Source organism: Ambystoma mexicanum, chromosome 13 (assembly GCF_040938575.1).
Source record: "Ambystoma mexicanum isolate Mex_15411 chromosome 13, UKY_AmexF1_1, whole genome shotgun sequence".
Lineage (NCBI taxonomy): Eukaryota > Metazoa > Chordata > Amphibia > Caudata > Ambystomatidae > Ambystoma > Ambystoma mexicanum.
The window spans coordinates 636,729,549-636,756,951 of NC_090938.1; the positions used below are offsets into that span (position 1 = coordinate 636,729,549).

The 27,403-nt window shown below is 49.0% G+C and overlaps 1 protein-coding gene across 1 annotated transcript in view; it reads right to left on the reverse strand.

Annotated features, from left to right (window-relative positions):
• Nucleotides 1-27,403, reverse strand: part of RAPGEFL1 (Rap guanine nucleotide exchange factor like 1) — a 293,670-nt gene that overhangs the window by 115,074 nt on the left and 151,193 nt on the right. Inside the window, exons 2-5 of the mRNA XM_069634578.1 lie at nucleotides 26,738-26,816; nucleotides 20,682-20,832; nucleotides 17,231-17,328; nucleotides 1,195-1,307 (exon numbers count right to left, since the gene is read on the reverse strand). Coding sequence (XP_069490679.1) covers nucleotides 1,195-1,307; nucleotides 17,231-17,328; nucleotides 20,682-20,832; nucleotides 26,738-26,816 — 441 coding nt within the window. The remainder of the gene's footprint in view (nucleotides 1-1,194; nucleotides 1,308-17,230; nucleotides 17,329-20,681; nucleotides 20,833-26,737; nucleotides 26,817-27,403) is intronic.

A 27,403-nucleotide genomic window follows, 5' to 3' on the forward strand; every position in this document is an offset into this window, starting at 1 on the left:
ACAGGATGCAAGAGCTTTGGAGTCTGGAGCCACTATTCTGGGGACCGACCGTAGATGTGGGATGCATTTGCTTAGGAGCCCGAAGCTACTATTTTGAGGACTCTACGTACGGTGGGTTTACTTTTGAGAGCCTGTGCCATTATTCTAGGGACTGTCGGCATAGGATGCAAGAGCGCTTGGAGTCTGGAGCCGCTATTTTGGGGACCGTAGACATGGGATTCATTTGCTTAGGCGCTTGGGGCCACTATGTTGATGACTCTGGGGTGTTTGCTTTTGGGAGTCTCTCCAATACAGACTTTATATATGATATCTATGTGTTCCTGGAACGTTCGGCATTTACGCTGGGGACTTAGGCGAAGGCTGCGTTTACTTCTGATAGGGTAAGGCTGCTATACTGCGGTCTCCAAGTGTACGTTGTGTATGTCCCTGGCAGTCAGAGGCTGCTAGGCTGAGCTCTGTATGTTCAGAGATTATTTGTTTAGTGTATAGGCGACTGACATGGTTGGGGCTCTAAGGGTAGTGTGTATGGGTGAGCCTGAGGTCACCAGAGATGGACAACTTGAGAGTTTGGGTAGGCAGGTTAGTTTTGTAACATGCCTTGAGGGCAATGCTGCCAAATGAGAGTAATATGTGGTCTATAGTGGCAACTAATATTGCAAAATGAGAATGGGGTAATGTGGTCAAAACACTAGACTACTGTGATGGCCAGACCACTTTGAGGATAACTGTGAGTAAGAGTAGCAAACTGCTTGGGAGAAGAGCAAGCCATGGCTCTCCAGAGTGTAGCCACGAGAGGGACAGGCTTGGGCCATGTTTCACATGCTGGTGGGTGTATGAAGTGTATATGTTTCTGGTGTCGTTTATGTTAGTTTTAGTTTGGGTGGATTTCATTTATTTGATTTTATGTTGGTGTTCGGGGAGAGGAAGGGTGGAGTCTAGCGTGAACCCTGAGCATTTGACTGAGAAAAGGGTCTGGGCACTCCACGGAGTGGTCACTTGGGGGGAGGGAGGTAGTGGTGGACTTGAATGTTGTGGTATTTTGGTGGTGATGAGAGCCCTTCATAGAGACGCTGTCTTCATACCAGCTTCATCCGAACACCTGGCCACATCCATCAGCCAGCTAATTCATACATTCAACGTCCTGCAAGTGATCCCAGGAGGCAGCGCACCCTGTCACCAACCATCTAGACTTACTTTCATCAGATCCACGGAAGGCCACGCGTGGCTGCAGGCAGGAGTCGATTCGGCGGAAGTGCCGGAACAGCGGCTTCACCTTCCTCGTATTGGCACTGACCTCATGCGTTACCCTGCAGCCAACCAGAGGAAGAGGAGGAGTCATTGCAACGGAAAGAGAAGAGAAACAGACCAGGAATGCAGCACAGCTACAATAATCACTAGCCTTAATGGCTATGATGCATTGCCAACAGTGATTGGGCTAGGAGCGTACCATGCAGCTACAAATGCTCAAGATACAACTGCATGATACGTCTCCAATAAGGACCAGGCAGAGGGTCCAGCAGGAATCTACAACAGGCACTAGGCTAAGAGTAACATGGTGGCAGAGTGTGAGACAGCATCCATCATGATTAGACTAAGAGCCATCACGTAGCTTCATGAGAGACAATACTGAGATCCTATGAAAAGACTCACAGCTGTACCAGCTCGATGGACTAGCATGCATTCACAACGGGGACCAGGTTAAGGACCTACACTGCATCTTGACTAGTTACAAGGCTATGGGCATAGGATTAATCTACAATGGTGAGCGAGCATAAGACTTAGGTTATGTCTAGAATACTGACCATGTATATATAATAATGACCAGACTGAAGAGATCTGATGCACCTACAGGAGTGGCTGAACTGTGGGGCTTAGGATGCATCAACAATAGTGACCAGGTTGAGCTCCTAGAATGCATCTACAATAGTGACTAAGTTGAGCTCCTAGAATGAATCTACAATAGTGACCAGGTTGAGCTCCTAGAATGCATCTACAATAGTGACCAGGTTGAGCTCCTAGAATGCATCTACAATAGTGACCAGGTAGAGCTCCTAGAATGCATCTACAATAGTGATCAGGTAGAGTTCCTAGAATGCATCTACAATAGTGACCACGTTGAGCTCCTAGAATGCATCTACAATAGTGACTTAGTTGAGCTCCTAGAATGCATCTACAATAGTGACCAGGTTGAGCTCCTAGTTGAGCTCCTAGAATGCATCTACAATAGTGACCACGTTGAGCTCCTAGAATGCATCTACAATAGTGACTTAGTTGAGCTCCTAGAATGCATCTACAATACTAACCAGGTAGAGCTCCTAGTTGAGCTCCTAGAATGCATCTACAATAGTGACCAGGTTGAGCTCCTAGTTGAGCTCCTAGAATGCAGCTACAATAGTGACCAGGTAGAGCTCCTAGAATGCATCTACAATAGTGACTAAGTTGAGCTCCTAGAATGAATCTATAATAGTGACCAGGTTGAGCTCCTAGAATGCATCTACAATAGTGACCAGGTAGAGCTCCTAGTTGAGCTCCTAGAATGCATCTACAATAGTGATCAGGTAGAGCTCCTAGAATGCATCTACAATAGTGACCAGGTAGAGCTCCTAGTTGAGCTCCTAGAATGCATCTACAATAGTGATCAGGTAGAGCTCCTAGAATGCATCTACAATAGTGACCAGGTAGAGCTCCTAGAATGCATCTACAATAGTGACTAAGTTGAGCTCCTAGAATGAATCTATAATAGTGACCAGGTTGAGCTCCTAGAATGCATCTACAATAGTGACTTAGTTGAGCTCCTAGAATGCATCTACAATACTAACCAGGTAGAGCTCCTAGTTGAGCTCCTAGAATGCATCTACAATAGTGACCAGGTTGAGCTCCTAGTTGAGCTCCTAGAATGCAGCTACAATAGTGACCAGGTAGAGCTCCTAGAATGCATCTACAATAGTGACTAAGTTGAGCTCCTAGAATGAATCTATAATAGTGACCAGGTTGAGCTCCTAGAATGCATCTACAATAGTGACCAGGTAGAGCTCCTAGTTGAGCTCCTAGAATGCATCTACAATAGTGATCAGGTAGAGCTCCTAGAATGCATCTACAATAGTGACCAGGTAGAGCTCCTAGTTGAGCTCCTAGAATGCATCTACAATAGTGATCAGGTAGAGCTCCTAGAATGCATCTACAATAGTGACCAGGTAGAGCTCCTAGAATGCATCTACAATAGTGACTAAGTTGAGCTCCTAGAATGAATCTATAATAGTGACCAGGTTGAGCTCCTAGAATGCATCTACAATAGTGACCAGGTAGAGCTCCTAGTTGAGCTCCTAGAATGCATCTACAATATTGACCAGGTTGAGCTCCTAGTTGAGCTCCTAGAATGCATCTACAATAGTGACCACGTTGAGCTCCTAGAATGCATCTACAATAGTGACTTAGTTGAGCTCCTAGAATGCATCTACAATACTAACCAGGTAGAGCTCATAGAATGCATCTACAATAGTGACCAGGTTGAGCTCCTAGTTGAGCTCCTAGAGTGCAGCTACAATAGTGACTAAGTTGAGCTCCTAGAATGAATCTATAATAGTGACCGGGTTGAGCTCCTAGAATGCATCTACAATAGTGACAAGGTAGAGCTCCTAGTTGAGCTCCTAGAATGCATCTACAATAGTGATCAGGTAGAGATTCTAGAATGCATCTACAATAGTGACCACGTTGAGCTCCTAGAATGCATCTACAATAGTGACTTAGTTGAGCTCCTAGAATGCATCTACAATAGTGACCAGGTTGAGCTCCTAGTTGAGCTCCTAGAATGCATCTACAATAGTGACCACGTTGAGCTCCTAGAATGCATCTACAATAGTGACTTAGTTGAGCTCCTAGAATGCATCTACAATACTAACCAGGTAGAGCTCCTAGTTGAGCTCCTAGAATGCAGCTACAATAGTGACCAGGTAGAGCTCCTAGAATGCATCTACAATAGTGACTAAGTTGAGCTCCTAAAATGCATCTACAATAGTGACTTAGTTGAGCTCCTAGAATGCATCTACAATATTGACCAGGTAGAGCTCCTAGAATGCATCTACAATATTGACCAGGTAGAGCTCCTAGAATGCATCTACAATATTGACCAGGTTGAGCTCCTAGAATGCATCTACAATATTGACCAGGTTGAGCTCCTAGAATGCATCTACAATATTGACCAGGTTGAGCTCCTAGAATGCATCTACAATAGTGACCAGGTAGAGCTCCTAGAATGCATCTACAATATTGACCAGGTTGAGCTCCTAGAATGCATCTACAATAGTGACTAAGTTGAGTGCAGAGAATCCGTTGTGTGCCCAGAACTCAAGTACAATAGTGACTAGGTTGAAGTCCTAGAATACATGAACAATTATCAACGTAAGGGCATAGCATTCATCTATCCCAGTGACCAGGGAAATACAGAAGACACATTTACAATTGTAAGCAGGCGGAAGACAGGTTTCACCTACACTATTGATTGAAGGGACCGACGGCCTAAGATGCATCGCCATCAGTGACCAGGTCAAGGACCTAGCGTACTAGCATTCATGACCATCTTATTAACCTTGCCACCTACACACACTTACAATGCCTCTGAGGAAAGCCGTCAATAGTTTCAATGACTGCCTTCACAGCAGGAACAACCACACACCGCTGCAAAGTTCCCATTCAATGATCTCAGAAGAAAGCGAAAGAGATGGGGAAGAAGATCAGAAGAGAGGACGAGACAGAGGAAAAGAGCCACGCGAGAAAGAGGGGGTGTTAAGGTCAGAAAGAGAAATGCAAGTGAGAAGGCAGGGTGCAAGAAAAAAGGGTAAATAGCAGTGAAAAAGAGAACAGCGAGAGGGATGTACGTAAATGAAGAAGCAAGAAAAGGGAGGGTGGTGAAAAGCCATGGAGAATGGCTCTTGGCAGACCAATACAGATCGCCCTCATGCTTTCCTGGTCTTTGCTTTATGAAGGACGCTGCAGACTCAAATGCACAATACTGGGCCGGTCTCCCCCACCCTTCCACGTGTAGGAATGCACTTCCCTGCTGTGTAAGGCAGCTTGTAAAATCATTAAGCACGCTGCCTTCACCAGCTAGCGCTGGACGACAGAAATGTCTAATATGCAACCAAGAGCTAAAGCACCTGTGCTAAGTGTCATACTGCAATGCAGGGAGTGGAGCGCTGCCCTGTACAGGGCCACTCGCGTGCACAGCACTCTACAGCACTATCTAGTGTGTGGAAAATGATTCTAAGTGATCCGGAAAGTTCGCATGAGAAAGGTGCGAACTACCAAATGTGTGCACCTTTCTCATGTGAACACACTTACATACTACGGGGGCTTCCCCCGCTCACTATACTGTAAAAAAAAAAAAACGACGTGGTGTGCCCCGCAACACCCCGCTCACTATACTGTAAAATATACAGTATAGTGAGCGGGGTGTTGCGGGGAACACCCCTGCAGCCCCCGTTTTTTCCCATTTTTTTTCGCGGGTGTGCTGCAGGGGTTTCCCGCTCACTATACCACACAGAACTTTTGGTGTGCGAACCTTTGGTGGAAGCATTTTTCGGTCGTATTGTACGGTCAGAACTTTTTTTCGGTCCGATCGTACATTACCGTGGAAAATATCCCAATCTCCACAGTTATCAACAAATTGATTTCTATGAACAGGGAGGAAATTGACGACGGTGGGCAAAGATAAAAGTTTCACACAAATATTGGTGGGGTCCAGATCGGTCACTCAATTATTTCAAAGGAAGCTGAAACAGAAAAGGGAGCTTGGACGAGGCAGGGCAGGTGATGGCTTGCAATTTGGTACATTTTTCGACAAGACAAAGCAGTTTGTAGATTACTAAATTGTAATGATGTGCTTAATGTGCCAAGAAAAGCATTCATGTACAAGACAGATGATTGGAGTACGTGCTTAAGATCACACGGCTGCAATCCCTCTACCTCCCAGTGCAGATCACTCTCCTCTTTAAGTGCTACAGGTTTGTTGACTGCGATTCCCATGATTCCCCTCCATTGATCAAGCTGGCTAGAGCTGATGAGAGTTGTAGTCCAAAACATTAGAAGAGCCAAAGGGTGCAGGCCGTGTGCTACTGTACATGTACGGCACCCAGAGATGCGTGCAGGTCTCTGGACACCAACAAAGAAGTGACTCACAGCAAGCGCTACTTAAGTGCAGAGATGGTCTGGCCTAAGGAAACTCGGGAGAGCTCCTGAAAGGCGGGTGCACCTGAAAGCTTTTGGGGCCGCTGTGGAAGAGCTAACAGTCAGCAAGGGAATGGGAGATGCTAGCTCCTCTCATGAGAACACATGCTGCAGACCTCAGGACTTCTACCTATCAACACAACGCTGGTTGGCTCTCCATTCACAACCTAATCTGCAAAGCTATCAATCATGTTGCTCCTGGGTACCTAACTGTATCTCAGTCTACTCATCATCTTGTTCCTCTGCCCCTCGCCTGCACTAGGCCTCACTGTCCCATGCCCCCACTGACCCTCCCACTCTTTCTCGCTGCGCTCCATTAGAACCTGCTGCTCATCACAACCAAAGCCAGCCCAACTGTGCAGCTCTTCGAAGCTTGAACTTAAAACCTATCCCCCATCCTCCCTACCTGCCCCCCCCAGTGCCATGTAATAATGCAATGTTGTATATGTGTACAGTACTCCTCCTTAGTTTGAAGCACTTGCCCCCTTAGTATTAGCTTTGCATGCCACCTGCTCGTTGGTTTTGTCACTGGTTTATGTCCCACTTTGTTCACACTCTCGGAAACTGCCTCACCACAGGTTCTCGTCTTTGTGCTTTTGTCAAGGCACCATTCCTGGGAAAGGCCTTTGCCATCTGTAAATGTGTTATTGCAAGTCATTTCTGATCTTCGAAATTGACAGCCACATTCTTCAAGTAAACACACAACTGACCACAAAGGCACGTACTTTGTATAACACTTTGAAGAGCTAAACAAAAAATCCAAGTGTGGTGAAAGCAAACATCTAGTTTGGAGACAATTCTATACAATCCCTGTGCTGCGCTGGATCATTGGTGGGGGGGGGGGGTTATATGGGCGCTTCAAATTCATTTCTCCTCATTTGTGCACCTGCACGGCCAACTCAACTCGGTTCTTCATTCTTCTGAGGTTCATCAATTCACCACAACTAACATGAGTAATAGGAATACAGCGCTTAGATGGCAGATGCACCCACAGTGAAGCGCTATAAAAAGGCTAGAGGCAAAATATTATTATTATTATGATTGAGGATTGTTCTGAACGCCCTGATACTTTATGCTTCGATTGTGATAAAGGTTTCCCTAGGATATTGTGCAGCCCGCTTCTGCCGAGTCCTCGTCACACTCCTGCCGTGCCCGCTCCATACGACTCTTTACTGCCATAGCCTCCCCTGTACCTTTTAAAGTTAAACAAGCATCCGCAGAGCCAACAGCTGTGTCTTTTGAGTAAGCACGGGATACGCATTTGCTAGCTACCTGGCCATTACATGACAACAGCTGGAAAACGTTGCGAGAACCTTGGAATAGGATGTTAGTACCTGGCAAATGCTTATCTAATAGCTATGCGCAAGCCCAAAAGGTTGACTTTGTCAATGCTCCGTTTTAACCGTATTTCAGTACAAGGAACGGATGCAAGGACATACATGTTGCATATACATCGAGTTGCTGAAGCACACTTGCTTAAAACATTTTCTTAACACAGTAGCTCAGTTACAAATGCAATTAAGCCATTGCCACTCGGAAGCCTGCTTAGAAATAACAATGGGAGGCCCTATAAAAGCACACCGTTTGATGTTACTGTATGATAGTGCTAGCTAAAAAAAGATGCCACAAGGATGATGTTTTGTGAGCAGGATGGGTCTGGTAATGGTGGAAAATGGTCATAGGGATTGGCACTGCAGTCAGTGGAAGGGTAAATAACCAAGCAGCACCCAGAAGCTGCGTATCCCTCCTCACATACCATATCCCTCGTTGCTGTGCATATACTCCCCCGTTGCAACATTTTTCTTTTATGGGGGGTGCTTTAGCACCACCTACCAGCCGAAACTACTAAAAATGTCCCTATATGAGATCATCAAGGACTCCCTCTCTTGATGTCATGCATGCCAAGACTTTAAGAACATGAAAGTCTGCTGTACACATTACATGCAAAGGACTGTGTTTATTACTACACCTTCTCGCTGCTGTGAGAACCTGCCCTCACGAATGATCCTGAAATGCCCATTGCGCCTACACACCCATTTTCACCTGATCCCATGGTCTGAGTCAGTCCATCACTGCTTGCTGGAGAACAGTCACATCTCCACCCGCATCCTCATCCTGGGAATTTAGGGTGTAAGGGGGCGACAAGTCACTAGACTGGGAAAATATACTGTATCACTGAAAACAGCGGGGTAGGTATAATTCTGGGTAGACATGTTATTTATTGGGTATCTATATGCGCCTATACACAAAACGATATTGTGCAGTTGGGGGGCTACACACAGGGATGTGGGGTCGGGCTAGCAAGTGGAAAGGATGAAAGAAGGGCAAAGCAGTGGGGTACTGGGATGGCTTATGTGTAAAAGAAATGGCGGAAATTAAGTTGGGGGAAACCCATATTTCTGGTGTGAAATTGAGTGCCAGTGAGACACTATCTTGAGGCACGATATAGAGACGTGGAACAGTTTGGGGAACAGCCGATTAAGAGCTGGACAGCGCCTGCATACACAGTGAGTGGGTCGCCAAGTCAAGCACAAGCAGGCTGGATAACTGGGGCACCAGTGCACTGGGACTACCCTGAACCAGGTGTGGAATGGGCTTCCATCTCCGCCACAACAGCCCACACACTCAACGGGCAGTCACAGCTCCATGCAAGCAAGGCATTCTGGCTGTGTAGGCACTGGATAGGCATTTGCCAGGCAGTGCCATAATGGTACACTACCTGGCCATAAGATTGCAACAGGCGGGGAATGGCTACCTGGGCGTATGATAGCAGTGCAAGGCAAAGGCCTATCTGATACCACGGGGTACAGGGCATTTCACTTTCCAGGACCCTGAACTTAAGCTTGCCAAGGTGCTTTCACAAGAAAATGGGAGGAACAATTCTATGACCTTTCTACAACTATATTGACCTCCAAAAGGGCAATGTGGAGTTTCGTATCCAGGGGAGGTTAGGGTTAACAGGGGACACAGAGGAGCCCTGGCAGTGCCCCGCCTCAATCGCACTTTTTGGAGACTGCCGTGGCCCCGCCCCGTCTAGTCCCGGCCCAGTTAAAGCCCTGGTTATAGGTTTAGACTTAGTTGTAAGTCCAATGGTGTTTTTTCCCCAATTACTGCTGCAAAATGTGCTCTAAGCCGGTCAAGTGGCGCAGCGAGTAGAGCGCTCGCTTTGACATCCGTGCAGAGCCTACTAACGCACCTCCAAATCCCGGCAAGGCCAAACTCAGCCTTTCATCCTTCCGAGGTCGATAAATGAGCACCACACACCGTGGGTAATAATAAGCAGCGCTCAGATACCCGAGGGTTCGTAGTGCTATATAAATGCCAAATTATTATTATTATTATTAAACTGGGCTGTTTCGACTTAGGGATAGGTACGCTTCCCGCACTTCATTCTGTGTGGCAATTTCTGCCCCTGTTGAAAAAATTACAAGCTGGCACCCATGCGCAGGGGCACAACGGAACCTAACTTTTGGGGGGGCTAACGGGTGGTGGGCGGGGTCACTTGAGAAACTGGACGGGGTTAACTTGGAGGATCCAACCCCTCTGTTCTACCCCCAAGAATCGTCTGGTCTGGGGAACAAGTATCAAATGGCACATTTTAAAGTGCAATGTGCCAGTAAGAATGAACTTAAAGCAATAACTTGGACTTAAAGACATACACGTTTAGTTGCTTTGATAATTTTTATATGCCATGGACAGCAACTTTTGAAAAATATTCTAAAAAATAAAGTCTTCACTTGTACATAAAATAAATATATAAGGTCATGCCACAGTGATAAATGACTAGACTCACTGTACCAAAATGCTGTTCTAGAAACATAACACATATGCAAAAGCAAGGGCACATATAAGCCCCCTACCCTCGGGTGTGAAAGCACACATATATGTGGTTATATGTTGGCTCGCATCCGTGGGGAGGAGGCTGATGTGAGCATTTGATTTTGCTGAGGCTGAGGGGCGATGGAAATCTTGAAAGCAGCAGCTTTAAAGTTTTACTGTGTTTGTCCAAGTACATTTTCTGTATCTGCGCAAACACAGTAAAATGCTGCCAGTTTCAGTAAAAGCTTCCTTCCTCACCTCTCTGCCAACTGCAGGTGTGCACAGGTGCAAACTTACTTGTGTGGGGGGCCTCTAACTTCTTTACACATGCCAATGAGATGGCGAAGCTTCAATGTACAAGCAGTTAACTCTGCCCTTTACCTCTGTAAGCACCCACTTGGGGACTGCTGTGGAAATGTGCGGTTTCCTGTCCCCTTTCTGCACTTCCAATCACTCCCCTGGCTTTTAAGTGCTAACCCTGCATCACGATTTGAATTCCCTAAAAATGTATGCATATTGCATGTGCTAACAGTGAAATGCTTTATGTTAGTAAGTGAGGGCCTGGGTTAAGAGTGAAGCTCAATCAAGGGGGCGCTGTTGGGCAGCAAACAAGATGGCCGCTTATCTTTCCAGCTCTGCATTTCAGACCACGCAATCCTGTAACGGCGGCGGCTCTAAGCGATACAGAGAGCTGCAAACTCCCAACTCGAGTTCCTGTGAGGAGTGGTACAACTGGTGCGAGTCTGGGAGCTGAGGGAGGTGCCGTTCCTCTCCGATCCAAGTCTTGGGTCCAGAGCACTGCACAGACCGCTGGAGGCTGTTACGGCGCCACAGCGAGACTGTCCTCGGCCGACTCCCGAGCCACATCCTGTAATTGTCCTGGGCGGTGGCGGTGCCCTGGTCTGTCCAGCACTGGACCGGGCGGCGGTGGGGCCCGGACTGTGCACCACATGACACATGCGCTGGCGGGCAACTGCTCAGTTAAAAAAAATATCCTGTGCCTTCCGGCACTGACAGTCACGTCGGCCCTGGAATTCCACGAGTGAATGTGCGTGCAGGTACCCCCCGTGATGGGCTTGTAACCACACTGCCATTATCACTCTGCGCACTACCAGCCTGTGCGGGGAACCCTGGGTGGGTGCCCCATTACGCCCCCCGTGTTCAGGCGATGTGGCCCACGTGTCGGCCTGATCTCTGGCTGGTGCCTGGTGGGGTGCGCCGCGTCTAGCACGCTGATGCTGGGTAGGTGCCCCACTTTATGGATTTAGAGGCACAAGATCACTAGCACTGAGGAGTCCACCACTCATAAACCCCAAGACAATGAGGCAATTTAATACAACACTCCTTGCTGGAGAGGAGCTGGTAGTTGGACTGATACAAAGTGCAGGACATAATACGTTTCTGGGGGTGTCGTGAGCCACGTACTGATAAGGTGATATTAACAATACCCTCTATACTGTAACCTGCCAAAGTGAAAAATCCCTGCAATCCCGACTGCACAACCCCAGAGGTCCTGGGGTGGGAGCGCGGCACACTCACATGCTCTGGGGAGAAAGCGGCATATTGCCCACCTGGAGGAACGGTGGAGGTGCTCCCCGTTCAGTATCTGGAACGTGATGTGAGGGGGCCGACTCAAACATACACTACAAGCTGGAATGGATGTGGACAGGGCTGTCTGTGGGACCCCGCCACTTGGTTGACCGTGCGCCTATCCGGTGCATAGCAGCCACATCTACCCATCATGACGAGAGGTGCTGGCGGAGAGAAGAAATCAAGTGCCATGGACAAATTCACAAGGACAACCCCCCGCAAGGACTCTGGCCCTTCCTCCGGATCCCGGCTGCAACAGGCTCCACCTGCAGTGAAATCCACCACAGACCGTACTCATATGATGGAGGCCACAGCCAAGCGCTTCGTGGCAGTACATGAAAAATTGTATGACATTACCGCCAACATGGCCTCCATACAATCACATCAAAAGAAGGGGCGCGCATAACAAGAGGCGCCAACAAGGATCGGGGGGATGGAGGACACTGTGAAGGGACTTCAGATATCGGTTTCAACCCTCACGAAGGAAATGAAAATAGTTAAAAAGCAAGTGTGATGATCTGGAGTCATGCTCAAGGCGTAACAACATCTGAACAGTCGGGGTTCCTGAGGAGGTGCTCTCGGGCGGCATGGAAAAAGCGGTGGAGACCCTTCTAAAAGACCTTTTGGGAGACCCAGTGCTGTCGCCCATGTTCGCTGTCGAGCGCGCACATCAGGACCTAACTGCCAGGCCAAAGCCAGGTGACTTCCCCCGACCAATCATAGCACAGATCCTCAGTTACAGAGACAGAGATCACCTGTTTCGCCTCGCCAGAGACAGGAAGGAACTGCGCCTGGGCTCCACACCATCTGCATTTTCCCATACGTCTCACTCTCAGTACAACAGGAGAGTAGGCAATTTATAGAGGTCAAGAAAATGCTACGTGATCGTAGCATTGCAATGTTGTTCCCTGCTCGAAATTCCAATTCCGGGGCAAGTTAGATTTCTTCAAGGTACCCAACGAAGTGGTCAAGTTCATTGAGGCACAGATACTGATCCTTGACCATGTGGAGCCTGAAGAAACGGGGCAGAACACGGGCTGAGTGGATCGACCCCTGTTGCAGAGCAGTTCCCTCTGTATGTTATATGTGCAATTTGTACTGTTATAATGAACAACCCCTGCATCAACTAACGCTGTTAACCGATCAGATGACATTGTGAGGTACGGTCCGAAGCGGCAACAGTTAGCCCCATAGGAACTGCTTACTTAATGTTGACCCAATGCTGGTCCCCTGGATCTAAATGGGAGATGTACAGGGGCGAGGGGGAGAATGCGGTCACACTATTGGTTGGGGGTGGCAGTGAGGGTGGGGGGCTGGGAGTTTGGTTAGTACCATGGTTGGTCAAATGTTTATGCGCCAGTTGCGCTGGTTGAATGATGGGGAATGTAAAATGTAAAAAGAAGTTGGCAGCAGAGTGCGGGGATGTAGTTGACTGGGTGATACTTGGGTGGAGTGTGTACGGGGGAGATCATGGGAAGAACGCAATCGTTAAACATCAACCAATATGGCATTGAAGGTGATGAGCTGGAATATTAGAGGGCTGGGGAACTTTGCCAAGCCGCGGTAAATTACGGCTTATGCAAACAGACACAGAGTGAATGTCCTCTTTCTGCAAGAAACACGTGCTATGGAGGGGGTATGCCGTGGGATTGTTCCTATCTGGGGGTGCAATAGATACTTCACCTCATATTCAACTCGATCCAAAAGGGTCATGACACTAATTCAGAAATCTGTGAATTTCACATTGAAGAAACACTACATAGATACCGGAAGGACGTTATGTTATCGTACATGGGGCTTCATTACGAGTTTGGAGGTAGCCATGGTGCTATTAGCGCCATGGCTGCCTCCAAACTTGTGTCCGGGTCCGGGTTCCTTGAATCGGGACTTACTGGGTCATTCCAACCTTGGAAGACCCGGTAAATCCCCATTCAAAATACCCATCCCCATTCCCATTCAAGCCCTTTAGGGCTCAATGGGAATGGGGAGGGAGCTAATAACAGGCCTGTTAATGACGGGCCCATTCTTAGCTCCGTGGTCCTTAGCGGCTCCCGCTAAAGGACCTCATAATGCGGCGGTAAGGGGTTAATGGCACCAACATCCTTACCGGCGCCGTCAACCCCTTACCGCCGCTTTAAGTCGGAAGCGCTTCGAGTCATAGTATTCAAGGCCGACATCAAATCTGATATTGATACCTTCTTAACATGCAAAAAAAGTGGGTGAGACCACATGCAGGACTAGATGGGAGGCCTTCAAGGTGTATATCAGGGGTATGTCGATCTCCAGGGAGGCTGGGATACTTAGGGCTATCAGGGATGACCTACAACGCAGTGAAACCAAGCATAAGTCCTTGGAGGTGGAGTCCACCCTCCGATCGGATTCACAGGTCCTTGCCTGACCACAAGCAGCCAAAAAATATGGGGAGGGGGAAAGACCTGGGGGAATGCTGGCTTGGCTGGTTAGAGCCAAAACAGGACGCACCCAGGTGGACTGTATCCTAGATGGAAACGGGGACCCTCCCTAGGCGGACTGTGAGATACTTGGGGTGTTCTGGGACTTTTACGGATCCTTATACGCCTCTGACACCCTTCGAGGCCCCCAGGCCATACACTCTCTTCTTGAGGGAATACCATTGTCACTTCTTAATTCCCAAATCGGAGAAAATCTAGAGGCTCCCATATCCCTGGAGGAAATTCTAACCGTGGTCTCCAATCTGCCCAAGGGTAAAGCTCTGGGCCCTTACAGGCTCACCTCGGAATTCTACCAAGAACATACTGCCCTAATGGCCCTGCAGCTTCTGGAAGTATGGGAGGAGGCGTTGAGTAAGTCAATCTTGCCCCCATTCCTACGGGAGGCCACCACAACCATCCTGTTGAAGCCGGACAAACTGCCTAATTAGTGCGGCTCCTACAGGCCCCTTTCACTCATGAATGTGGACACCAAAATATTTGCAACGGTATTAGCAAACCAACTGCTTCCACTGGTGCCTCATATGATCCACGCCATCAGGTGTGCTTTGTCGCTTGTGGTACCTATTTGATGTGATGGCCAGAATTGACCCTGAAGCAACAGCTGTCACAGTAACTATTGATGCCCAAAAGGCCTTCAACATGGTCTCTTGGGAATATCTGTAGGTGGTATTTGACCAGATGGGGATTGGCCCTGGGATGTTGAGATATATCAAGCTACTCTATACCCACCCACCGGCCAGAGTGCTCGTTAACTCATGTGTATCAGACCCCTTGGTACTGGGGAGGGGAACAGGCCAGGGCTGCCCATTCTCCCCAATCCTTTTTGCACTTGTAATCGAGCCAATGGCGGACACGATCCGTACCCACCATGGCCATCAGGGGATCCGCCTCAGGGGATCACGGGAGATAGTCTCACTCTACGCTGACGACTTACTATTGTATATTAGAGACCCTTAGATAAACCTAGACCCGGTCCTCCAGGACAAAATCCATCTGGGCAGCTTTGCAGGATTCACAATCAACTACACTAAATCCGAAGTGTTCCCACTTAATAGTGGCACTAAAATCCCACAGGGTGAATATCCCCTCCACTGGTCACCAAATGGGATTAGATATCTGAGGTGGCAGTTTCAGGTGCAAAGCCCACTCCATTGAAAAACAACTACCTAGAGGTCGAGGGTTATGTGACAAGCAGATTGAACAGATGAAAGGCACTCCCTCTTACGATGACAGGAAGACTATCCCTGATTAAAATTATACTACTACCTAAACTACTATATATTTATTCATTAATGTCCTGGTGTGGCCCGGCAAACCCTTCTTCACTAGATTGCATGTGCACTTCACACAGTTCCTATGGCGCTCTGGGGCGGTCCGGAAGAAGTGGACAGATATGACTCCGCCCTATGAGGGGAGGGATTCGGGACCCCACATCTCAAACTATACTAGGTGGCAGCACAGTCCCAGTTCGCCACCCACTGGTATGAAGGGACCTCACAGTCCCCAAATGTCAAAATTGAACAACTAGCGACGGGCAGAGCTGATCTAAAAACACTGATAATCGACCCCAAATACAAGGATGACTGCCAGTTCGACCCAGTGGCATCTACGATACTACCCTGGCGCACCATCTGGGCGGCAATAGCTCTGCACACCCATCCTATAAATGACTCCCATTGTGGAGATTCCCCAGGCTTGGACCGACCTGGGATGCTGCAGAAGTGACATGCTGGAAGCGCTTGGGGTATAAGGTTATGGCTGACTTGTGCCCAGAAGGCAAATTGATCTCTCCACTAACCTGGCTACGGGAGCATACTGGTACGGGGTGCTACTTATACAATATTTTAGACTTCGGGCAGCAGTCATGGCACAATGGGCGGATTTCCCGGCCGAACCCCCTGAGACTGAAGCATTAGTACACATTGCAAACTCCAGTGGTAGTCGGCGGCTACTCTCTACACTACACGAAAGCCTGCTGAATAAACAACCATCCACCTCCTCTAAGGTGAGGAGTAGCTGGGCCGAAGATGTGGGGAGAGAACTATCCGATGCACAATGGAAGCGAATGTGTGCTCATACCGAAAATGTGGCCATGAACGCCTGTAAGCAATACACACTACTGAACAAACTGTCCTATATCACCATGAAACTCAGCAGAATGTACCAAACCACAGAATACTGTTGCCTAGATGCCGCCCTACCCAAGTGGACCATATGCACATGTTCTGGGCCTGCAGTCGACTCCAGACGTTCTGGAACTCTGTCCTAGGCACACTATCCAAAATGGTGGACATACCCTTGGCTCACTCTCCATTGGGATCTCTATTCGGGGAATGGAAGAACGTACAAAACAAGTGACACAGATCGTGTGTGCATATAGGCTGTATGTTGGCCAAGGGATGTGTACTATTGAAATGGAAAGACGCCGCCCCGCCCAATGACAAGGTTTGGTTGGCGGCACTAACCAGGGCTCAGAACTCTAAAGAACTACATATCACCATGCTGCCCCCCACGTCTCGTCCCAGGGATATATGGGCTGAATTTAAGACTTACCCGACTAACCTCACCCCCAATACTTGAATGCCCAACATGTGATTTATATTGTAATATGACCATGTATTCCCACTGAATACTTGCACAACTCCATCCTGTATGACTAGGTTCACTTTGTGTACTCTTATATGCCTCTTCTATGACTGCACTCCCCTGTACTCTTTTTATGCTGCCAATCAATTATAAAAAATGTGACGCCCAGGCGCCGTTAAACGTCTGGGTGCTGTTCTGTCCTGCCACGGCTCTGTGGGCGAGCCAAGTCGAGTTATCATAGCCCAAAATGTCAGTGGGGGCTATAGCCCGATCAGCTCAATGGTGTTTGTTGCGCCACTGTCCATGCGGTGATTTGCTGGCTACTTTGAAATCTGAGAAAAGCGTGGCACCTCGGTGTCTTTATGCCATTGCCTGAAATAGGATGCGACAGAGAATGCATGCAACCCCGAAAGTCTTTCCATGGATGTGCACCGAGTAAACATCACAGGTGTAATGTACACGTGCTGTCTGCTGCAGGGCAGACACCGCGCGCACGTGTTGTACGGCTGCGCGCTGCCACGTGCCAGCCAGCTCGCGCTCACCTGAGCTCCGCAGTCTCCACCAGGCGATGCAGCTGCCTGACGTCCTCCTCCAGGGCTGGAAACCGCTGCACGTCCTTCATCACCAGCGGATACAGATCCTAAAACAGGCGGGGATGTGGGGGAGGAGTGTTAGAAAAATAAATAATCAATGTTCACCGCAAAATAAAAATATCCAAAACAAGCAGCAGGGCAAGACCCCTACACCTACACACCCGCACCCCCTCCCCCCCAGATACAATACGGGCATTAGCAATGCAAATTACCCTCACAGAGAGCAATGAAAACGCAACCCGTGAAAGGAGTACAGCTTCCCTAACACGCTAAAAATAAAAACATTGCAGGCTTTCCACATACGATAAGCATGATATATATATATATATATATGTATACAAATACACACACGCGTAGACTTATGTTAGACACTTAAATGAAGCTTTAGGTCCGACCTGGGGAACTGTGGCCCCCGTGATCACAGAAACTCCAATAGTGGAAACATTCGGAAGGACGCTGCAAGTCTACCCTTCGCAATGCATGACGCAAACAATATTGTCTGTGGTGTTGCCCCTTTAACAATATTGTCATGACGGACTGTCAATAAAAGGAGCCTCAGCTGGCACGTGCGCCAGAACAGCGGAAGACTCTATGAATGGAACTTCTGCCTCGTCTCTCATTTATTGGGCCTGCAGGCTGACGCCATGCGACCACTGATCTGGGTTCCCTCAGATCAGCATGTGCAACCTGGGACCCCCCCAGGCCACTGTCACGCTGTGTGACAGCAGCCCAGTTGCGCCGGGACCCCACCCCGGCCACTATTGTGGCAATCAAGCTGATCCCTGCAATAGTCAAAGCTTGTGTGACCAAAGCAATATGGCTCCCTGTTAGGTGCCGCCAGCAACTGTCCCACTGGGCCGTGTACCCACGAGCCAGCCACAACATCGTCCACCTACTTTAGATTCATACAAAATGGCTGAAAATAAGGGAAGACCTGGAACGGTGTGTTGCTGCGGAAATTACATTTCAAATGCTTATGAAATGTGTCAATGGAGAACCAACAGGTGCCTTGCTAATGGGCAACCTTCTAGCATGCAGAACTTGGCTCAAGGAGGTAAATTGGCATTTGAAAGTTTTGACAAAACGTAGGAAAGTCGTCAAAGTTATATGATTTTTAGAAGGCTCATCTGCAGCGATCCTCCAATTTTTTAAACGATCTGACAAATGTGCCTGTCAGTAAATGCCAGGTGAAGGCCTTTCGCATGGGGCTTAGTTAGAATTGGCTTTTGGAGTGATGACTCGGGGTAGGGCATTATAATGGAGTAGTTTCCTAGGTGGCCTGCCTCTTATGTGAGGTTATAAGTCTTTGGGAGAATGTGGTGGCAGAGCCTTGAACATGAGGTGCTATGCTCCAGTTTCCTTTTAACGGAGGCGTCATATAGCCACACAAGCCTTCCATGAAGCGCGTGGTGTGGCACGGGGTATGCGACCAAAACAGCCCGATTTTGGGTGCTCGACTGTCGACAAATGATAGCCTCAGACTCGAACAAACCTTAATGGTGAACTAACACCCCCAGACACCAAGGGATTCTGGCCTTTGTGTCAAAAGTTTGATCATACAGACGTACATTCTCTCTATGAGTTGACAAAGTACCCACCGGTATCACCTTGTAGCATCGCATTGTTTTACGAAGAGTAGTCCTGCGGTCCTTGTGCTACAAGTTAATGTTCAACAAAACAAAAGAGGTGATGGCTGGAAGGTTTAGAATTCATTTAAAGCCACTGACTATTGCTCTGGAAAAAACTCCAGACTATCGCTCTTCAGCCTGCCATGGCATTACAGAAAGGGGAAAGACCTGGTCCCACCCCAAAAAGGGCAGTCCGGCCTGAACTGCTTGGTCACATACCTGCTGCATAAGACCACAAGCATCCTGAGACATGTTTCGGCCTCATTGGACATCATCAGTGAGGTGCATGTTGGGATTCTAGGCCCAGTAGGCTCGGGGACCCACGTCTGGGCATGCCTGTCCCACTTATGGGTGACCTCAGCAAAAGAGGTGATGGCTGGAAAATGTATACTTCATCTTAAACCACTGGCAATTGCTCAGGTATACCCCCACGACCATTGTTGCCACGCCTGATTTGCAGATGGTCTTTCCCCTTTCTGTAATGGCTTGGCAGGCTGAAGAACGATGCTCTGGGGGTTGCCCAGGGCAATTGCCAGTGGTTTAATATGAATTCTAAACCTTCCAGTTATCACCTTTTTTGTATTGCTACAAGTTAATTTTGTGAAACCTTAAATTGGCAAAGTTGTTTGAATATACATTTAAAGCTGTACCATTGCACGGGTGGGCGCTTGAAGCAGTAATGCTTGGCCTCGGCAGCTGCGTGAAAGACTGAGCACATAAGTGACACAAGCTGACTTTGTAAACTGAAGTGGCATACTTGCACAAAGCCGTAACTGGGTTTAGTACTTCAGTTTGTGCAAATGTTTGGGTCAACCCATCAATGACTTGCGTTTATTGGACCCTGAACTGAACACCTCTACAACCAGCTTATAAACCACCACCCCAGCCGATGCACCCTAACCCGGCGTGCACACAAAGCTCCCATCTGGACATAAATGCCTGTCTGTCGTGGCCACAGACCACCTAGAAAGGGGCCCTCACACATTACCTACGTACATTCCGAATGGCATACATCAACACAGGAACCAAGCGATCTTGCATTTGCCTTCTATCCTCACTAATCTACCCACCCCCACCTCTTTCAGGCCTGCCACAGCACCTGGAGACCATGCACATGGCAGCACTGCGTGGTTTCAATCCCACAGTATATGATATGATAGGTTATTTATAACGCGCTTAATACCCAGAGGTTTCTAAGCACGGATCGAACCTGTGTTGCTCCGTGTCGTCTTGCTTCCAAGGCGAGCACGTTGCCCCGGAGCTATCCTCCCGAGTACCATAACATTTGCATTCCCAAATACCTGCACAAAAGGAAAAGGAGTGTGTTGGTGCTTCTCGGCAGCAGTACATGAAAAGGGAAGGTACACAAAATACTCTCCAATGTAAGGGGCTTTCAACGGAGAGAGTACAGTCACTTAGCAGAAGGCATGCAGTATTCTTTTTAAGTACTCTCTGGGCCTATTGCAGCAATAGACAAAAACAACAAATCCACTGCTCCGAGACCAGGATTTCTGACTCCAACAGCACTGAGAAGTACATTGTGTGGAAACGGAGATGCTGGAGAAAGTGGACACTCGTGGGTAGAGGGGCACAATGATCACACTGTGCCTTATATCATCTCCAGGCGCTGGGCCTCGGCTGCTCCCCTGCCTTTGCCGGAACCACTGAGTCTCTGAGAACCTGCAGGACACAGTGCAGAAGCCCTGCGGTGCCTGGACCAGACCACAGAGGATCATTGGCCCCACAGCGCCACCAGCGTCCCCTGGACTCACCTTGATGAGTTTGAAGGTACTTTCCTCCTCCTGCAGGATCCCCTTGTACGTCTCCATGAAGTACAGCAGCACCGCCAGCACAGCCTGCTTGCGCTGCAGGACATCGCTCTGGTCCCAGCTTGGCGAGGAGAAGTCGCTAGCCCCGGAGAAAGTCACTCTCAGTTAAGGTAAAAACAAAGAAGCTTAAAACAGACGGAGGGGCACATGGATTCAAAGCAAATGAATTGTCACAGTGTGACCCAGGACCGAGCAGGTGCAATTAAGGGCACGCAAATTATACATGGGTAGAAGAGATTTGCGTTAGAAATAAGGGCCCACTAATGTTTAGCATGTATAATCATTAGTGTACCCTTACTGATTTATGCTTGTCATTTCTGTGCCCTTTCTGTACCTCGAGATCAGTAGTGCACCCTTACTGCTAATGTTTGAACATTAGTGCACCTCATTTCTGTCAGCTCATTAATGAGACATTATACACATTAATGTGTCATTATTTATACTAACTGGTCATTGCCGTGCCCTCATTCATGCCTGCTGATCATAGTGTACACCTAAGCAAACCAGCTGATTATTAGTGTGTGCGCTTGTACCTGGTATTAGTGGGTGGCCCATTTATACCTGCCAGTCAGTAGTGTGCCCCTAATATGATGACTAGTCTCTTATGCTTATTTATGTTTAGTGTCTTGTTGTACAGAGTGCTCATTGTTGCTCCGCTGCTTATAGTTGCTGATCATTAGTGTGCCCTTGGCCTGTACCCAATGAGCACTACTTTCTCCTTATTTATTGATCATTAGTACAAGCACATGCATAAAAGCTGATCCTTGGCATGCCCTACTTTACACTTGGTGACCCTTAGTGTGTCCTTGTTTATACACAATGCTCATAAGTGTGCTATTTTTTGTTAAACATCAGTATGTCTTCATTTATAGTTCTCTGATCGTACTTCTTGTACCTGCAGCAAATGAGTGTGCCCGCATGTATGCATGCCTGTGCTTAATGTGCCCACATTTATACATAATGATCATTAATGTGTGCTTGTATATGTTGTTCATTAGTGTCTGACCGTACCGGCTGTATTCCCTTATGTAAACATTCTAGCTGGCATTCTTAATTACCAACTAAAGAAAAACGAATCATGATTAAAGATAAATGAGGGCAGTGTAATGGCCAGCATGTGCCAATCTTGGCACACTGACGTGCATCCGAGAAGAGCATACAAGGAATTAACAGACACACATAAGGGCACACTATCACCCATGATCAACAGACGGAAAAACACACTAACGAAGAGTGAGCATACATAAAGGCTTACCATGGAAGTGGGAATACCGACAGTGAAATGGTTAACAGGTATGGAAACACACTAAGGATGAACAAGTGTAAGAAAAGGGAAGTCAATGAACAACCAGAATAGATAAGGCCACACTAATGACCAGGTACATATAATGTAGCACTACTAATCAGAGTGTACACATGCAGGCGCGTCCATGGGCAACAGATGTAAATGAATACATACTAATCAGCTGGTGTAAATAATGGCAAACTCACAAAGTGCCCATTAATGAGCAGCATGTCTCCCCGCCGCAGGCTCATGAATGGCCATAAACTGTAAATAGGTGTGCACCAAGAATCAATAGGTATAACATCGGAGGAACACTTCTGATCAGTTGTAAATAAAGACAAATATTTAATCCACAGGTGCAAATAGGGGAAGCTGGTGATCGGCAGCTACACATACGGGCACGCATGAGGATCCACATGAAGCCTGCCTCCAAGCGCAACACGTGGTATGACTCAGACCTAGCCTCCCTGAAATGCAAGTGCAGAGTTGCTGAACGGATGTGGCAGGCTTCAAGCACATCCACTGACAGACTGGCCTGCCGCCTGCTCGAAAGGCAATACAGACTCTCCATCTGCTCTAAGAAGAGGGCCCATATCCAAGCCTGCATCTCTGGGCCACCAACAACCTGGCTGAACTGTTCAAAATCTGCAAGAAACTCGCCAATCCTACCACAGTCTCCACTTCTCCTCTGCCATCTCAGGCCCACTGCACTGGCCTCCCACTTCACAACCAAAACTCTGGACATGCTGTCTTCACTCTCCTCTACTCCCATCCCTCCTCCCTCACCCGCTCTCAGGCCTCCCTTGGCCCCGCTCTCCCCTTCCCATCTACTCTCCTCCTTCTCGCCCATGGCACCGGATGAGATTTCTAAATAAGTCCTCTCTATGGAAGTCCCCTACAAACAGCTGCTCCCCTGCTCCCCCAGAACTATTAAAGCCAACATTACCTCCCTTGCTCCAGCCTTGGCTGATTTCTGCAATCACTCTTTTGCCACTGGCTCCTTCCCACTACCCCTCAAGCACTACCGTGTGCACCCTCTCCTTAAAAAGCCTTCTGCCGAACCTTCCTGCCCGGCTAACTACCACCCTATCTCCATTACCCCCTTCCTGGGCAACTCTTGGAGAAGTTGGTCATCTCTCAACTGATCCACCACACTGAATCTGTTGGTTGTCTCCACAACCACCAGTATGGCTTCAGAGCAGCCAGAGGCATGGAAACGGCTCTCCTGAACACCTGTGAAGAGTTGCTCCCAAATCTCGATTCCAACGCTTCTTCCGTTCTCATTCGTCTCGATCTTTCTGCTGCCTTTGATGCAGTCTATCATGCCACCCATGTAAATCGGCTCTGTGATACCCTTGGCATCACGGACCTGGCACTGGACTGGTTGACCTCCTTCCTATCTGACCGACCTTGCCAGTTTCAACTGGGCCCTTTCCTCTACTCCACCACACTCTTCCCCTGCAGCGTCCACCTGTGCTCTATCCACTCGCCGTGGCTCTTCAACATCTACCTTGCACCTCTGGCCCACTTGATCTCCACCTTCTCTCCTCACTTCCAGTGTTATGTGGAAGACACACAGATCTCCTTCAAGCTTCCCTCCACTGCCTCCTCTTCTTCCTCTCTCATTCCTGACTGTCTGGCTGATATTCAAGATTGGTCCACCGCTAACAATCTCTGCCTTAATACCAGTAAGACTGAGATCCTTCTCATTGAGACCCCTGCTCCCTCGTTCCCTCCTCCTCTCTGGCCGCCAACCATGGGTCCACTCACTCTCTTGTGAGGCAAAAAACCTTGGCGTCATCGTCGACTCCTCTCCTCATATCGCGGAACTTGTCAAGAAGGCCCACTTTACAGCTTCAGCTCCTAAGAGGCATGCTCCCTTTCCTCACCTTCCCCCAGAAACTCAATGTCTCCAGAGATCTGGTCCTTTCTAGGCTGAACTACTGCAACAGCCTCTTCCTCAATCTGCTATTATCCTCCCTTCGCCCCCTTCAACTAATCCAGAATAGGACTGCAAGACTTATCCTTGGCCTCAAGCCCAGGGACCGCATCTCTCCAGCCTAAAATCTCTCCACTAGCTCCTAGTGGCTGCGAGGATCAAGTTCAAGACCCTCTTCGTTATCCACAAGGCTATCTGGAAGGACCCCACTACATCCAACTTTCTCTTCCTAAATACCTCCATGCTAGAGCCCATCAGTCTTCTAGCTCCAACTCTCTGCAGATCAGATACTTTTCCAAGCAGAGCGTGGTGGGAGGGGGTAGATCTCTCTTCGGCAGGAGCCCCTCTCTGGAATGGTCTCCCTGTCCCTCTCAGGCATGAACCGGATCTCCTCAAGTTTCGGAAGCTTCTCAAGACCCTCCTTTTCTCTTGATATGGTATGGCATTTGTAATGCGCCTATAGACAAGTGTTTCAAAGCGCCACGAGGCAAGGAAGGGAGAACATAAGACAACAATCTTACTAGGCCAAGTGACATTGAGAGTGCAGGGGACAGGGAGGGGAAAAGTGTCAGGGGAAAGGGAAGGAGGCAGTGCTGTACATGGGATCAAAACAATAACAAGAAGTGTGGCCAGCAGGTGGCAGGTGCAAGAGTAAGTGCAGACATCAGGTGTCCAAAAGTGCAGGTAGGGGGACTGTAGGGTTACATATACAGACCCAAGTGCAAGGGTTGCCGGGAGGCACTGCAGGTATGCAAATGGGAAGGAAGGGACCTGGGCCCGATATCAGAGGATAGCCAGGTGACCAGTGCAGTATCAGACAGGAAATCAGCAGCAGAGAGGAAGAGAGAAGCAGAAGCAAAGAGCAAGGTCTTGAGGTTCTTCCAGAACCGGAGATGGTTCTCCTCAAGTTTCAGAGAGGCAGGGAGGCTGTTCCAGTGGGAGACTCCAGCCAAAGAAAAAGATCTACCACCAACTTGTTGCTTGGAGAAGCGACTGACCCTGAGGGAGTTGGAAGAGCTTCTTCCTTTCCTCTCCCCCTCCCCTGCTAATGTCCCTCTCTGCCGCATTGACTGGCAGCCTGGTCCCTCCCGAGTCCTACAGCGCACCAGGCCCTCCTTGCCAAGTCTACCCCAGCACCACGGTCTCCCCGACACCCTCGCTCCCCCGCAACCTGCACTTGCCCTTCTGTGCCCCCTTTCCCTGACTAGCCTGGCAGGGTGTGCATCCCTACCGAGCCTGGTCTTTGCACTTAGCATGTGTTCCTCACTACCGTGCATCCCCTGGCACCTGCCCACCTGGCCTCCCCTTAGCACTTGCCTAGCCCCAGGGGCCCCCCTGTCCCCCCCATGCCTCCACTCTGCCCCACACATCCCTCCCACCTTATCATTATCCCTTGCGCCCCCATCCCTTCTGGTTACTGCACTTGTACAATCCGAATGACACAAGGCCTAGTCGGACCGTTACTGTTGTTTTCTTCCTTGGCCCCCTCTTTTTTTTTGTCTTGCGCCTTGAAACACCATGGGCCTCATTACGACCCTGCCGGTCCGGAAAGAACGGTGGTGGTAAAACCGCCACCACTGTTCTTTCCGGACCGGCTGATTAAGAGCCCTGCAAGCGGGAGGTGTCACTCCCACCAGGTCTGACCTGGCGGGTTTAACACGACCCGCCTGCAGGCGTAAATGGAAACACCGGCTCCGTCATAGACGGAACCAGTGTTTCCATTGTCCCCATCCCCATGGAGTCCATGGGAATGGGGATTTACACAATTCCGCCTTCGGAATTCCCGGGTCACCGGTGTCGTAATGCCCCGGTTATTGTGGGAATCACAGAGGCGGAATGGTAATACGAGTCCGGCGGTAACCTGCTGGTTTTTCCGGCTCGGTTACCGCCAGACTCGTAATGAGGCCCCATTTGTTTATAAATACCCAATAAATAAATAAATAAATAATGATCAGCGGTTATGAAAAGGGCACATGAATGATCGGGAGGTACGAGAATCAGCACAGTAATGACCAGCAGGTGCGGATAAACAGTAACACAAGGACACAGGAGTGATCCTCGATTACAGGAGCTGGAAATGAATCAGTAGGTCAATGTAACGGCACAAGGACTTAGATTACAAGGCACCCCTATCTTTAGTGAATGTTCTGAGCAGGCACGGTTAGATGCAAGCACAGTCCCCTGGGGTTAAACAATAGCCTACTCATGACCAGTAGGTTTAAGGCGGGACACAACAATGATGGCTTTGTGTAAGAGGGAACACTCATTCTCATCCGAGTGGCTGCCAAGTTGCCCAGTTCCATGCTTGACACTTCGAGCCAGTCCTGTGTTTTTTCTTCCCACTTGTATGCTGGAGCTTGTAAGTATGAGCCTACAAGTCCCAGCATGCTGAGGTGGTGGGAAGGCGCAGGACTGGATGGAGGTTTCACAAACTTGGTAGCGATGCAGCAGTGCAGGTATAGCCTCGGCTTGGCAAGGACCCCTCGCTTGCAGTCTGAACATACAACTGAGGAACGCACTGGAACTTTGTAGGACACTTGAGGGGTGTCCTTCTGGCAGAAATGCAGTGGAGAGACATTTGAACCCCTTGCAAGTAATGCTTTCACTTTGCGGGACTCGTTGGCACCCTGCAGGATAGGCCCAGCCACACTCGCTCTCCTGGCACAGACACAGACAGACAAGTGTGAGTGTTGCGACAGGGAATGACACTGCGTCACCGCCGCCCCTGGCAGCCGTCCCTGCCGCAGTACACCTCCAGGAGGCCGGGAAGGATATTGGTGCTGCAGCTCGAACAGGAAGCGCTCCGTTGGCAGGAACAGCGAGTGGGTGATGATGAGGTCATCCAGCAGCAGCTCTGTGAGGAAGCAGAGAGGAGAGCGGGCGTTAGAGCGAGCGAGGTGCGCAGGGGCCACGCAGGCGCATGCCGCATACAGTGCTAGGCCCGGCTCAGGGCAGGGCCTCCCCGGCTCAGGTGTCTGGGTGTGGATGAACCAGCCGGGCAGAGATCAGCTCACACCGCCAGCAAGGGTGTGCCGGGAACAGCAGGACATGCGTGCACACGCTCAGGACATGTGCGGGTGTACTCGGGGAAGTCATGCAGGCGCGAGTGAAGTCAACAGGCACGTGATCAAACAGGGGACAGAAAGACAACAGCGGCCATCTAGTGACAGAAGCATCCCAGGGTCACTGCGCACCCAATCCTGCTAAGTGCAAACCCAACCACAAGCAGTCCAAAATGTGACCGTTTGATGAGATCATGTCGCGTTTTGTGGCTAAAAACGAAACACACAAAATACAACTCACGCGACAATATTTGCAGCAGGACCTCCAGTGACTGAGCTACCATACCTGTTTTTTGTATATATAGTCGGCTAATAAAATGCTTTTGAGTCCCAGTGACATAAGGCATCACTTACATTACCACACATTAGCACCCGGCAC